Source organism: Bombina bombina, chromosome 2 (genome assembly GCF_027579735.1).
Source record: "Bombina bombina isolate aBomBom1 chromosome 2, aBomBom1.pri, whole genome shotgun sequence".
Taxonomy (NCBI): domain Eukaryota; kingdom Metazoa; phylum Chordata; class Amphibia; order Anura; family Bombinatoridae; genus Bombina; species Bombina bombina.
Genome location: NC_069500.1, coordinates 240699376 through 240715817, shown reverse-complemented (window position 1 = coordinate 240715817; position 16442 = coordinate 240699376). Strand labels below are relative to the sequence as shown.

General features: G+C 37.4%; 1 protein-coding gene across 2 annotated transcripts in view; it reads left to right on the top strand.

Annotated features, from left to right (window-relative positions):
- SKIC3 (SKI3 subunit of superkiller complex) overlaps positions 1-16442 on the top strand; it is a 403595-nt gene that overhangs the window by 63311 nt on the left and 323842 nt on the right. For both annotated transcript variants that reach the window (XM_053701496.1, XM_053701495.1), the window contains exon 8: positions 10338-10446. In XM_053701496.1, coding sequence (XP_053557471.1) covers positions 10338-10446 — 109 coding nt within the window. The remainder of the gene's footprint in view (positions 1-10337; positions 10447-16442) is intronic.

Sequence of the window (16442 nt, the reverse complement as noted above, 5' to 3'; positions counted from 1 at the left end):
GCACAATTTCTTTGTTTTCCAAACTATTCTGTTCTAAGAACGCATGTTGTACCCTGAGGCACTTTTGGTTTTGCATATGCAATTCAGTGCTATACGATTAATTTTTAACTATTTATAAGATTGATTGTTGCCCATTGTCTCTAAGGTTGATGCTGTTTAGGCAATGCCACAGCTTTCTCCTCAATCGTCCCAAACCTTTATGGCATCACATGCAGTGCCCTGCAGTTCCTCTCAATCTCCTGGAGGAGTTATTTGCTTGCAGAATTTGCTGCCCAGGTATCTTCTGCAGTATCTGTGGCATTATCTGCTTTTCCTATACTCGCAAGAGGAATATTAGAGATTCAGATAGTAAAGTTTCTGTTCCACCTATGGCTACACACACTGCTTTTCCTCATAGGTTTGATGATGAGGATACGTCGGTAGCCTCTGAGGGTGAAATTTGAGATTCAGACAGTATAATTCCTTCATCTGATGCTGAAGTAGTAACCTTCAGATTTAAGCTTGGACACCTTCGTGTATTGGTCTGTCGTTGTCAACCCTGCAGAATCTAGTAAATTTTATATATACTAGGATTCCTCTGTGGAAGTTTTTTCCTGTTCCAGACCGTGCTGACAGATTTTCACAGGAATGGGAGAAGTCAGGTATTCACTTTTTCCCTGTCTTTTAAAGGATGTTTCCTGTCGCTGTCTACATTAAATATCATGGCGCACGGTGCCTATAGTAGTAGGGCATTTCTACCCTGGCTAAGAGAACTAGGATTCCTAGAGAGGGTAGCTGTTCTTTTCAGGATCAATAGACTAAGTGGGAGGATTACATGGAAGTTTGTATTGCCTGGGTCAAGTGTGGCATCCTATTGGTGGGATGTCTGGTTTGATTCCAATTTGGTAGGGACTCCTTTGCAAGAGATCCAGAACAGATTTAAGGTTCTTAAGCTAGCCTGCAGGGCGTTGTAGCTATATTCAGTGGATTTCAGTTAAAGCTTCTGGTGCTTCTTTCAAAAAGGTAAGACCTTGTTTGATCCTGCTTTGACAGGAATATTTCTGATATTACGGGTGGAAAAGGGTATTTTCTACCACAAGACAAGATGAATAGACATAAAGGAGTTTACCCCTAATCCGGGATCGATTTCCAAGTGGGGGGCTAAATCTCTCTGCTTGTCTTCAAACATGGATACGAGATGCCCCAGATAGGCTGTGGACATAGTATCACAGGTTCCACCTCTCAATTTATCTGCAGGTCAGATAACAGTGAGACATTTTTGAAGCGAGTTTGGGACCTCTCTTCCCTGTGAGTGTTAGGTCCAGGTCCTGTAAGGGAACAGGGTCTAGAATTCTATTCATTCCTGTTCGTGGTCCCCGAAAAGGAAGAATTTTTCGTCCTATGCCTATGGTAGATCTAAAGTGTCTCAACAAATTTTTCTCAGGGTACCGTCCTTTCAAGGTGGAAACCATGGGTTTCATTCTTCCTTTGGTTCATAAGGGTTAGTTCATGGTGACCATAGACATGGAGGACGTGTATTTTCAAGTTCCTGAGTTTTCCTTTATGTCAAACACTTTCAGCTTGTGACTCTTCCCTTTGGCCTTGCCACGGCTCCCAGAGGGGGCTATCTTGGCAGTGATTAGGTTTCCAGGAATTGCTGTGTGGCCCTTCCTGGACGTCATAATTGTTCAGGCGCCATCTTTGCAACAAGCAAACTCTCATTCAGAGATCGTGTTGTCTTTTCGCATTCCCATGGATGGGAAGTGAATCTGAAAATGTGTTCCCTTGTTCCAGCTACAAGGGTAGTTTTCTTAGGGACCCTCTTAGTTTCCCTATCTCTGAAAATATTTTTGTCAGAGGTCAGAAAATAGAGGATTATTTCCTCTTGTTTCTTTTGGTCCTCTTCTGTTTGTGCCTTCAGTTGCTCAATGTATGGAGGTAATTGGTCTGATGGTTCATTCCTTTGCCTGATTCCATCTTAGAGTCTGCTGTTATGCATGTTCAGATAGTGGACCGGGGATCATGTGGCTCTGTGTCGGAGGATAGATCTAGATGTGTCGACATGAGATTCTTCCCTGTGGATCAGAGAGGGGAATTAGTGATAGATCGCTCGCTTAGCTTACGAGAGGTAGCGGGATTGTTGCCTGCATTGCCAAGAATCTTTTGGTTTTCTGTCTCTGGCACATGCTTTTGGAGACCTTCCTGAGTAATAGTGACCACGGTCGCTAGCCTTTTGGGTGGGTGACTTTGGATTTGAGAGGAGTCTGCTCTTCCCATAACCATCTTGGAGTTGAGAGCAATCTACAATGCTCTGATGGCTTGGCTGAGCTCAGTTGTCTTAACTGGTTTTTCAGGTTCTAGTTGAACAATTTAATCTCAGTGGTTTACATTAACCACCTGGGAGGAATCTGGAGTTCCTTCACCATGGTTGGCGTGGATTGTTCAGTGGGCGGATGCTCACATTCATTTATTTACTATTCATTTCAGGAGTGAATACCTGGAGCGGACTTCTTGAGCAGTCAGTTTTTTCATTTCGGGTAGTGGGCGCTTCTCCCAGAGATGTTCTCCAGGTTAACCCTCAAATGGGGGGTGCTGGAGTTGGAGATGGCAGTACGCCAAGCTTCCAAGTTATGTTAAAGGTCAAGAGATCAGCAGGCAGCTCTGTTAAATACACTGATGGTTCTGTTGGATTTCAGTCTGACATTCCTGTTTCACAGTTTGTTCTCCTTCCACGAGTCATTGCTCGTATCCAATGGGAGTAAGCATCTGTATTTTAATAGTTCCTGCATAGTCTTGCAGGATCTGGTATTACAGACCTAGTGGAGATGTATTTCTTCCACCTTGGTGGTTGTTCCTGAGAAAGGAAAGGAAAAGTAACCAGCGCCCAGGACTGATATCTGCTCACTATAAAGAAGACCCCCTAATAGGTCTAGAAACGGAACAATGGATTAGGATATATAGGAGCGCCAATGGCTTAGATATACCACAGGAAATAAAAATAGAAAGTCAAAATGGTCTCCAATAAATTTCTATGTTCCAAAGTCAACCAAATATTTAATATATAAATCCAATATAATTCTGATCTCCAGAATCATAAAAACACAAAATACAATAAAAACACAAAATACATATAGCGAAGTTTAAAATACAATGCAGTAAATGATTTAAAATACAACAAATAACAGATTGATTCTAATCCGGTTAGTTAAACTGGATAACCAATATCTAATGTCCCAGTTTACGTGAGTACTCTTAAAAACCTTCTAGTAAGTACTTAGTTTTGTTTATCAAATACACGTGCAAATAAACCTAGTGTTCAATAAATGATATAATCATAACTCAATGGTTCTTATCGAAATGATAAGATCACTAATAAAGTGATACGAGACCCACTAATAGGTCAACAGTGCATATAAATTTTCAACATTTAAATTGTGTGAAAAATCAAAGGAAAAAAAGGATACAATGTGTTGGGTTCCTTAAACTGTCAAATAGACCATATTGTGGATTTGTGGAATATGACACACAATAAAAATAAATAGTGAATGTTGTCTTACAAAAAATAATAATATTAATATCAAAAATAATGAGAAAAATAATATATATATTAACAAAATTAAATGTGAGATCCTACCAATGGGGTTTTAAAACTAAACTGGTACCAGCTATTACCTCAAATCTCCTGATTGAATCTGGGTGATGGACTCAATGGTCCGTTATTGCATTATTATCTTAAAAACAGTAAACAAATACCACAAGCTATATTAACTACCACAAGCTATGTAATTAGGACAAACTGTTGGAATATAAAACGACAAATAAACAGAGAGTGTGTATAGTTTGGCCAAAACTAGTCCACAAACTCCTAAAGGTGTGTTTCCACAGCTTTAAATAACTTAAAATGATGATATAACAATAGTGTCCTTAAGAGTCTTTGGGAAATCCTTAAAAGTCTAGTAAAAATCCGGTGAGAGAAATCCTCAATGTATAGTGAAGTCCAAAGTCCTAATCCTATGTTAAGAAAAATACCTGAAAGAAATAGAAAAAGTGCACTAAACAAACAGCGCTAACGGGTATGGACTATTGAAAATAGTCTTACCATTCAAATCCTGGTCCTGGATATAATGAGCCTCCCCAACTCTGGTGTAAAGTATCGTCTACGCGTTTCGGCCCTCGTATCGGGCCTTTTTCAAGACATATGGAGGCTACATTAATACTGACCTTATATACTCTTATGTGTGGGCGTTTGTTTGAAAAAATTGCGCCAAATTGAGCGGATGTTGACGGTGCACAATCCCTTAGAAACATATTTTAATTATCTGGTCTAGTCGATCTGACCAAACATTTGATCGCCCAAGCCCTTTGAGAGATCACACCTCTATATAAGTCAATGTGATTTTAAGGTTTTAAGATTTTATATATATATTTAGTTGATTGGCCAAGCATTTTAAGATACATCATTCCCTGACAAGTCTATGTGATTTTATAATTTTATAATTTTATAGTTTTATAATTTTATATATAATTTTATATATAATTTTATATATAATTTTATATATATTTTTATAGAAATATCTAAAACAACGATTTTATTAGTGGTTACCAGATCATGTGTGAGAACACGATTTAAAAATATTGCTTCAAAATATTGCTTTATGTATATGTCATATATTGTGATAGTGAAAAGATTTGTATAAATTGTTTAATCAATCCTTATGTTAGGTCCTGGATATATTAGCCCCAACTAGATGATGAAAATTTAGAATCCACGTCTAAACGTAACACCAATTAAAATAGTCAGATACTAAAATCCACACTTAGGTGTTATAGTAGGTCATCTTATGGCCGAGTTTGTCTAATTATCACGAAAAATTAGTTTTCCAAAATGCAGTAAGCCCATTACGAATTTGCCCATTTCCAAAATGGCTCCGGGAAACCGGAAGCACAGTAAACCGGAAGTATCACAAGCTTCAACTTCCGGTCCACTATGGGAAGTGCGTGTTTTTCGGCGGGATTCAATCCGTCAACATCCGCTCAATTTGGCACAATTTTTTCAAACAAACGCCCACACATAAGAGTATATAAGGTCAGTATTAATGTAGCCTCCATATGTCTTGAAAAAGGCCCGATACGAGGGCCGAAACGCGTAGACGATACTTTACACCAGAGTTGGGGAGGCTCATTATATCCAGGACCAGGATTTGAATGGTAAGACTATTTTCAATAGTCCATACCCGTTAGCGCTGTTTGTTTAGTGCACTTTTTCTATTTCTTTCAGGTATTTTTCTTAACATAGGATTAGGACTTTGGACTTCACTATACATTGAGGATTTCTCTCACCGGATTTTTACTAAACTTTTAAGGATTTCCCAAAGACTCTTAAGGACACTATTGTTATATCATCATTTTAAGTTATTTAAAGCTGTGGAAACACACCTTTAGGAGTTTGTGGACTAGTTTTGGCCAAACTATACACACTCTCTGTTTATTTGTCATTTTATATTCCAACAGTTTGTCCTAATTACATAGCTTGTGGTAGTTAATATAGCTTGTGGTATTTGTTTACTGTTTTTAAGATAATAATGCAATAACGGACCATTGAGTCCATCACCCAGATTCAATCAGGAGATTTGAGGTAATAGCTGGTACCAGTTTAGTTTTAAAACCCCATTGGTAGGATCTCACATTTAATTTTGTTAATATATATATTATTTTTCTCATTATTTTTGATATTAATATTATTATTTTTTGTAAGACAACATTCACTATTTATTTTTATTGTGTGTCATATTCCACAAATCCACAATATGGTCTATTTGACAGTTTAAGGAACCCAACACATTGTATCCTTTTTTTCCTTTGATTTTTCACACGATTTAAATGTTGAAAATTTATATGCACTGTTGACCTATTAGTGGGTCTCGTATCACTTTATTAGTGATCTTATCATTTCGATAAGAACCATTGAGTTATGATTATATCATTTATTGAACACTAGGTTTATTTGCACGTGTATTTGATAAACAAAACTAAGTACTTACTAGAAGGTTTTTAAGAGGACTCACGTAAACTGGGACATTAGATATTGGTTATCCAGTTTAACTAACCGGATTAGAATCAATCTGTTATTTGTTGTAGGTTAAATCATTTACTGCATTGTATTTTAAACTTCGCTATATGTATTTTGTGTTTTTATTGTATTTTGTGTTTTTATGATTCTGGAGATCAGAATTATATTGGATTTATATATTAAATATTTGGTTGACTTTGGAACATAGAAATTTATTGGAGACCATTTTGACTTTCTATTTTTATTTCCTGTGGTATATCTAAGCCATTGGCGCTCCTATATATCCTAATCCATTGTTCCTGAGAAAGGACCTTCTATTTCAGGGTCCATTCTTTTATCAAACTTTCGTTTTCTCTGAAGCTTTCTGCTTGGAGATTTAATGCTTAGTTCTATCTAAGTGTGTTTTTTTTTTTTAAATCGGTCATTGAAACAATGATTCAGGCTCGTAAACCTAATACTGGTCATTTTTACCATAAGGTATGGTATAAATACCCTGATTGGTGTGAATCCCAGGACTACTCTTTGAGGTAGGGTCAAGATTCCTGGGGGTTTTTGCTTTTCTCCGGGAAGGTCTGGAGGATGGTTTGTCAGTCAGTTTTCTGAAGGGTCAGATTTCTGCGTTTTCCTTTTTTACACAGGTGTCTGGTGGATGTGCCAGACGTGTAATCTTTTTGTCAGACCCTGGTTAGTATCAGGCCTGTGTTTAAGTCTGTTGCTCCTCTTGGAGTTTTAACCTTGGTTTTAAGGTTTTGCAGCAGGCTCAGTTTGAGCCATGGCATTCCACAGATTTTAATTATTTTTATCTTGTAATTTTTTCTTTATTTCTATATCTTCTGCTTGGAGAGTTTAGGTTCTCTTGGCTTTGCAGTGTGATTCGCTTTATCTTGTTCGGATAAGGCGGTTATTTATCCTAAGGGGAAACTTTGTTTGGGAATTTGTTGTTCCCTCTCTGTGTCCTCATTCTTACATGTTGAGGAACGTGTGTGCAAAATGTGTATGTTGTGCGTACTTTATATTTTTTCTCTGTATCAGAGAGAAACTGCTACTTCTCTTTTCTCTAGTTGAGAAGTTTATTTTGTTTGTTGTTCAGGCTGCGGGGCTGCAGTCTCCTAAGAGAGTTATGGCTCATTACACGAGGGCTGTCTCTTCTTCTTGGATTTTCACAGATGAAGCTTCTGTGGAACGGTTTTGCTAGGCTGCAACTTGGTCTTGCATACTTTTTCAAATTTGTTTCTTTTGCCTTGACTGGGGCTTCTTTTGGGAGAAAGGTTTAAAGTGATGGTACCTTCTGTTTAGGTCTACTTGTCTTGTCCCTCCATATTCATCTTTGTCCTCTAGCTTGGGTATTGATTCCCAACAGTAATTGATGAAGCCGTGGACTCGCCATATCTTAGGAAAGAAAACAGGATTTATGCTTACCTGATAAATCTATTTCTTTCCGGATATGGTGAGTCCACGGCCCCGCCCTTTAATTCAAGACAGTTTTTTTTACTTAACCTCAGGCACCTCTACACCTGTGTTACTCCTTTTTTCTCTATTTTCCTTTGGTCAAATGACTGGGGGTTGTGGGAAGGGAAGTGATACTTAACAGCTTTGCTGTGGTGCTCTTTGTCTCCTCCTGCTTGCCAGGAGTGGTATTTCCAACAGTAATTGATGAAACCGTGGACTCACCATATCTGGAAAGAAATAGATTTATCAGGTAAGCATAAATCCTATTTTTTTCATGTTTTAATAGTTCCCCTTTTAATGGTTGATTAAAGGGACAATCAACACCAAAATTGTTATTGTTTAAAAAGATAGATAACGCCTTTACTACCCATTCCCCAGCTTTGCATAACCAACATTGTTATATTAATATGTTATAACATTTAAACCTCTAAATTTCAGCCTGTTTCTAAGTAACTACAGACAGCCTCTTACCACATAATTTTTTATTAGCTTTTTCACAACAGGAGACTGCTAGTTCATGTGGGCCATATAGATAAAATTGTGCTCACGCCCGTGAAGTTGTGGCTGACACTGTACTAACTGGCTTAAAAACAAGTCAATAAATAATTAATAAATAGCCATGTGATCAGAGGGCTGTCAAGAGGCTTAGACAGAAGGTAATCACAGAGGTAAAAAGTATATTAATATAATCGTGTTGGCTGTGCAAAATTGGTGAATGGGTAATAAAGGGATTATCTATCTTTTTAAACAAAAATTTTGAGTTGACTATTCCTTTAAATTAGTTACTTGTCCTTTAAAGGGACAGTATACACCAATTTTCATTTGACTGCATGTAATAGACACAACTATAAAGAATAATATGTACAGATACTGATCTAAAAAACTTAAAAAAAAACCATTTAAAAACTTAATTAGAAGCTCCCAGTTTAGCACTGTTGAAAAGGTTAGCTGGAACACCCGCTGCAAGTGGTTCTATAGCAAAACAGCAGACACTCCCCCCCCCCCCTCCCCCTTCCTCTGCAAATGAAAAGACTCTTTAACAAGCTGGAGTAGGTATACATCAGTATTCTCCTACAAACTTTGGGGCTTGGTTAGGAGTCTGAATATCAGCACAATTAATTAAAAAATAAGCAAAACTATACATTAAAAAAAAGCAAAAAAAGCTGTATAGGCTAAATAAATGGATCATCTACAAAACATTTATGCAAATAAAAATATAGTGTATAATGTCCCTTTAAACTGTTAAAAGGGACACTAAAATCAAATTTAAACTTTCATGATTCTGATAAAGCACACAATTTCAAACAACTTTCCAATTCTAAATCTAAATGTGCACTTTCGTTTTGTATACACACTTTGAGGCACCAGCTGCTACTGAGCATGTGCAAGAATTTAATGAATATATGTATATGCATTTTGTGATTGGCTGATGGCTGTCACATGATGCATTGGGAAGGAAAATGTAAAAATGTTTTCATGTTTTAATAGTTCCCTTTCTCATGCTTGATTAAATTAATTACTTGTCCAATGTTGTACAGTTTTGAGCTTCAGAGGGGTGTGTTCCTACATGTGGTAGGTACTTACCAATAGAGAGCCCAACAATATTGTGTGCTTTTGATGTCCCTTTTAATTACTATAAGAAAGCCTTTCTAGGATCATGACATCATTATAATGCTTTTACTGAGAATCCTTGCTTTCTGTGTATTTTGATTCTGTAAATATATTTGTTACAGGTCTATAATAAAGGTCCCATAACATATTTCTGACTCTTTAACTTATAATGCAATGGTTGCTTTTTATCAGTATTTGTAGCAAGTTAGAGTGAGTTAGATAACCATAATTATAAGGCTGGACTTTGTTTTGATCACATATGCTTATTTGGGTTGTTTAACTTTAATAGAAACAGAAAATATTAACTCCCCTAACATGACGGTTATAACCTAGTCTCAGCCTTTACTGTTTTGCAGCAACCCCAACTTACTTTTGAAATGTATAGAATACAAAAGAAACCCCATGAGCTATACTAATGTAAAAATACAGTAAACTAAGTAGTTAATATCAAATAGTTAGCAAACATATATTCAAAGAAAGATAACAATTTGATTGAGAACTATAAATAATAAAATCTATGTGCTCTCTGTTCTTCATGAGCTAACATAAGTGACATTTCTTCCTTGCCCCAATTTTCTGTGGCATCTCTCAATGGGGAGTGGTAGGGAATCACTACCAGCCACTGTTATCTCCTTCTCTGAAACTCACTTAAACGTCTCAAAATTTGAATGTGAAGGTTTAAGCTGTGAGATTTAAGTTCACTTCTTGCTTTAACCTGACATAACCTGTATTCACAATCTATAGATGACATAATAGATTGAGGTGTCTGAGACAGATAAATAGTCCTGCACCTAACTAGAGAGGCCTAATGGGTTATATGAGCCTCATGTGCTGTTAGATGGATCGCTAAAAAAAACCCAACCTTTTTCTGTTACGTTCTATTGTGGCAGCTTATGATACTAATATATTTAACTGTCTTTCTACATGTAGGAAGAGGAAAGTAATTATGCAATTATTCTTTTTTTTTTTCCCTGCTATGATTTTACCATAATCCATTTTGAGCCAATTTAGATTGAGATTTAAAAAAAAATCATGTTGTGGAAGTACTTTGGCTCACAGGAGATTATAACTAATCGCTGGCATTATGCACGTTTCTACACGTTGCATGGTAAATAATTCCTGGTTAATGGTAAAAAAAGCTGTTAAATGCTACTGATTGTAAATCCAGATATTTAGAAGACGATAGTCCAAAAACAGATGTGTAAATATATATTTTAATATATTTTAGCTTCCTCATGAAGATGCAAAGCTAAAGGAGGTATGTGAAAACATGATCAGTGTTTACCCTTCCCTGTCTCATCCGTTAGAAGTTCTGAGTTTGCACTACATTAAATCTGGTAAGCTATTTCTTTTTTTAAATCATTGTTTGCAGATTATTAATTGTATAAGCTCTCCACAGAATATGTAACACTCTGAAATTTTAATGTTCTAATAGTCACATACAGTATGTCTAGAGTGTGCTTAAAGGGATAGTCTAGTCAAAATAAAACTTTCATGGTTCAGATAGATTTAAATTGTTCTCAATGATCCATTTTACCTGCTGGAGTGTATTAAATTGTTTACAAGTAGCTCCTTTACACCTATTTTGGGCTTTGAAATAACTGATTTAGCTTGTGGTTTTCCAACCTATCCTGAAAGTTTTGATACTGGAGTCTCAGCTATTGAATAGCCTATGTAAACACAGCCAGCAGAAGAAATTAAACTCACAGTGGGGTGCAGGATAGTTAAAAAATAAAATAATTTTCCATTGATCTCTCTATGTATTGAGCTTTAGTTTTCCAGACAAATTTAAGATAAGGAAGCAAGTGTGTGTACACAAAGTGATAACATAATGAGATATGACATTACCTGAAGCTCAACCCTTTGTAATAGGCTGTGGTTTAAAATCACAAAACCAGCTACTCCATATACACAAATAAACCTGGAAATGCAATTTCTCATATATTTTATACTCTGCAGCTAGCATAACAAGTAATTTAAAATACATTAACATAAAAACAATTTTACAGTGTACTGCCCCTTTAAATTCTTGCTTTTTCAAATAAAGATACCAAGAGAATGAGGAAACATTGATAAAAGGTGTAAATTAGAAAATTGCTTAAAATTGCATGCTTTATCTGAATCATGAAAGTTTAATTTTGACCAGACCACCCCTTTAAAGTGATGACCAGACCACCCCTTTTCAACAATTGGCTAATATATTATTAATCCTCAGTTATGTCTAACCTAAATCGCTATGTTTTTTCCTTATTTACCTTATTCCTTTCTATAATACATTATATTTTACTTACAGAGCGTTATCGCTCCTTGTTCCGCCTTGTCATTACTTCCTGTTATTTTCTAAAGCCGGACAGATAGCTGAACCACCCCTCGTGACGTCGTATTGGAATGTAATTCTTCAACTTTCGATATGCGCATGCGTTTCATTCTGTATGCAATACATTGTATTTATTGTATTGTATACATTTTAGTTATTGTTAGCACAGCGCTGTGGAAGACAGAATTTATACGGCGCTTCTATGTTTTCCTGCTTATGACAGATGCGATTTTCTATTTCATAGACATTACAAGCAATCGTCTGTGTAAGTATTTTGCTATGTTTCAAATCGATCGCTAACTTCTATCTGCATGTACGGATAACATAAAAATTCATAGTATAAATAATTTATTATGGACATAGGATCGATTCTATAAATAACTATAGAGACATAAGAAGATCAATTCGAAATCCCAAATGAATTTAAAAGGTTAATATACTAATTGCATGGCTACGATTCGAAATATAAGTTTGACATTATTAATTTGAAGTAAGGCTATATTTATAATTATTGATGAAATACTATAATATATATAATCGATGAATAGTCTATTCAATATTTTATTTTATATAATAAGCAACAGATTGAAAACATAAGATAGAAAGAAGACATGCCATTATAAAAAAAATCTCATTTTATAACTTGCCTTATACAATATTGCCAGCTACGATCTCCTCAATACAATGTTTCTAAATGAAATAAATAAAACTGGCGCATGCGCACAAATACATGTTACTTTACTGTCAGTTATGCGCATGCGCTAGACATTGCAACAATGAATAACATTGGGCGTGTTTGATGATAGCAGTGTCGCCGACTGGCCTGGCCTGTCATTTGGTATGTAAAAACACGTGATATGGGGGGCGGAGCTAACCGTCGAGCTGAGTAGCAGCACAAGAAAAGAGCTCCATAGAGGAAAAGAGATAAAGTTGATTTAATCTTGTTTTTTAGCAAGGGGAACACTATTACTTCAACCCCAAAACACTATAACTAAGCAGAGGATTATTCCAAAGTCAGCAGGATATCGATTAAATAGTCTCTGAACAGCTCACACCCCACTGCCAGGGCAGCTTGCTGCGGCCTAGCTGCGAAGAGGCTGGATCATGGTGGATCCCTGCATGGCTATTTTAGCCCTTCTTGAGGAATACCACAATAAGCTGCTGCACAGACTAGACCGGCTTATTCTAATTGCCAGTCACCGAGATGTGGAAGAAGATGGCAGTGAGACCTATGAACCCGCGGCAGTGTCACCCGACATACATATGGGGCCTATCCAGGAGACTCCAGCCCGCTGTCACCTGTTGGAGTTAGCCTGCCTGTCAACAACCGCCTCAGAGCAAGGGAGCGGCGGTAACTTGACACACACTTCAGACCAGGGAGCTGTGACTGGAGCCCGTGCACTGAATGCAACCTGTGCACCCACGCAGGAGGAGACAGCTGGGGGCAGAGCTGTAACTGAGGTCCCTGAGTGGAGTGGAGAAAAGCCCGCGATTATACCTACACAGATGGTTGCGACTTCGGAGGCAAGTTACTTTACCGGTTGGGCTTTTTTCTCCCGCTGCCTGGATTTGCAGTGTCGTCACTCTGCTGTAATACTGCCTTCGCTACCATCACGACGTCATGCTCCTCAGGGTCTCCGGACTGGCATTGGATAGGTGAGGGTTAATGGCTTTGAAAGGGTGTTAGTGTCTGAGGGAACAGCCGCGAATGGGACACTCTCTCTATGATCACACTGTTATGATCCCAAATAATAATAATTTTTGAAGATACCTGCTGTGGCTCGCTATGAAGGCCTAGGGGCCTGATACTTGAACTTGCACCCTGATCCTGTTCATTTGCTTAGGACACGCTTGTGAGCTCCATAAATTTATTGTTCAATGTTACCATGTTTCCCATTTCTGTGTGCCTAGCCTTCATTAGGTGCTGTATTTTACTATTGGGTTCTCTCTACTATGAAGTTTTGCTACCATGTGTATTTTTGCAAATTGTTTGTACTATAAGATATACTGTCAGATCTGGTAAGGGTGGCGATCCTGCATTCATAATAATGTATGCCCTGAAACCATGCAGTTCCCACAACTTATTCATTCCTATATAAGCTCTGCCATTTAGCTAACCACCCTAAACTACAAGCCTGTCAGAAATTTCTGTGTACCAGTGCCTGCTTTTGTATTAACACTTTAGATTGACCATTACCCATATTGCAGTGCCCTATTTCAAGTAATAAGATTGCATTGTCACTTTGCTATTTTGTCTGAACTAGTGTTGGATAGAATGTTTAGGTAACCACCTATTTTTGCATGTGTAGGATATCTCTCTTACAGTTGTTTTACTGACTAATGTGAATTCATGGTTATTTAATTGTATTGTAAACGCAGGAGTTTCGCTCTGTTCTGCTTGCGGTGCGAGTCTCCTACAGACATATTGTATTGCCTCTGCATATCAAAACCAAGCTAAATAACTATGACTTGAAGTGTGTTAAACTAGTTAATTCCTCTGTGTGAATTGATGTTAAATCTCCATGATAATACTCTATTTTTCTCTTGGGTGCATCTATGACTGTTTAATGTGTTGGATATACTAACTAGCAACAGGAAAGTATGACATTGCTGGACTGTTCTCTGCTCCCCCCCCATTTTTGTGCGGTTAGGGTTGAGTCTTCTCTCCTCCGCATACTTTTTTGACAGAGTGTAGTAGTCTCTGTCCAACCCGTAGAGCCATGACCCTGTTTTTCCCATGCATTTATGTAAAATGGCTCTCGGGGTTCCACTACAGGAAACTTAAGCTTGTTTGTGTTTCCTACTCCCCTGTAAAGTATCCATGATAATAGTCTTATTTATGTCTATACTTATGTACCCGTTCAGTGTTGATAGCTAACTAGGTTTATATTTCTCTATTTTGATATTGTGTGTTCACTCCAGAATTTGTATTAACTTTGTGAATGCTGAAACTGCAACTGTCTACTATTATCTTCATTAACATGCCCTCAATTGTTTTGTTAGCCTTTTGGTCCCTTGATTGGACCTGTTTACCTGAGGACACTGCGAACTTACAAGATTTCAAAACTGAGGTGCCTAAATTGTCATGTCATGTCAGTTCAATGTGTATTGTGAAGTGTTATCTGTTGCTGAGACTGTTGTATATTTGCTGTTTCAACCTCAATAAAAAAATAAATTACAAAAAAAAAAACAAAAAAAAAAAACACGTGATATGAATAAACCAATGGCGGGAGGAGGAAAACATCTTCAAATTCAGCTGCTTCGGACTAAATAATTAAATATAACCAGCAATTTGGATGTTTTCATGAATGAAAATCCACTTATTTTTTTATTTTGCATAGGAACACAAGTTTGAAGTGGGCATAGTTCACCATCTCTTTAAGTTCTTATATATTTTTAATTTAAAAAAGGACGTCAAAATAATAAAATAAATAAATAAATATATATATAGCTGGCTGTTATAGTAAAACTGAATGCTTTTTGACATTAACATGTAGAAAAAAAGTGAGTATGCAGATAAAACTGCAAAATGTATTTTGTTCTCTTGGAATGTTATGTTTTGAGCACAATGCAGTGGCGTCACTAGGGTTGGTGTCACCCGGTGCGGTAAGTTATGGTGTCACCCCCCCCCCCCCCCCCCAGAAAGCAGAAACACACAAAAACACAGGCACACACACATACAAACACTCAGACACACTTAAAAACATACTCAAATGCACACACAAACACTCGGAAACACACTCAGACACACACACAGAAATACACTGACACACACACACAAAAACTCAGACACAAACATACAAAATATGTAAACTGCACTGCATTAATTATAAAGCTCATGCTTTAGAGCTGCTCCCTGGCTCAGCAGAGCATCAAATGAAAGAAAAACAGAGCACTCTAAAATAAATCACTGAAGAAAAGGTTTAGGCGCGCAAACTATGAAAATTCTGCTCTCTGACTTTGTCCAAGTCTGTCAGTGCGCAGCCCCGGGCTGCGTGCCTACCGCTTCTTATGGCCAATCACCTCTGCACTCTGCTCACCCCCAGACCCACACCCGCCCTCCTACCTGTTCAGTGTGCACTTAGTGTACCGTAACCGTAAAGGTCTGGTGGGCATCATACGTGGCTCCTTCAGTTTAGAGACAGTGTCAAACAGTCATGCGGTCAGGTGCCAGGCATCCCCTCACGATTTCCCAGTTCCCGTTTAGAGAGACAGCACAACAGTGAGTGACTCCACTGCTCCACATGTCACTGAGCAGTGAGCACAGATAGGCAGGTAGGTTTAGGCTAGCAGCGCAACTTTGCAAGCCCCACGGCACGCCCACAACATTCATAGAGAAATTGGGCAGGGGAGAAGCAAAGTACAAACAAGCAAAAGCAGGTGGGAAAACTATTTGTTGTAATTGCAGCACTGGCTCAAGGGGCAAAAAAATTGTGTGTCTACAACTTCCCCAGCCCCACTAATGTTCACAAATGCCAGCCCCTCTAATAAAAAAAAATCTATGCATCTTAACTTTGTATTTCTTTGAATTTCAATAAAATTGGAGGGTGTCACCCAGGTGTGGCCCGCACCCCCCTAGTGACGCCACTGGTTACAATGTTATACATTGTTTCAAACTCTGCTTTCTGATTATTTTTTTTCTATAGATACGTGTATGGTTTTAATAGGTGTGGGTAAAAATAAGAGCATTAATGGCATCTGTGTCAGGATTGGCAATAGGTTAGGGTTTTAGCTTTGTTTTCAACGGCTTATGTTTGAAGCACATCTAAGTATAGAAGGGATTTCCAGACATGTTGGTAGTATAATAGAATTCTTGCATATATTAGAATAGTTTTATAGGAGAGAAAAGTACATTGTAGAATGGAAACGTTTTAGCGTATTTGGAAAAGGATCAGAAATATAAGGAAGAATTTTTTGATGCCTTAAAGGGACATTAAAGACCTTTGAGATTTTTATATAAATATTTAGTTATGCTTCATAAAACAACTTTTCTATCTACTTTCATTATTTGTTTTG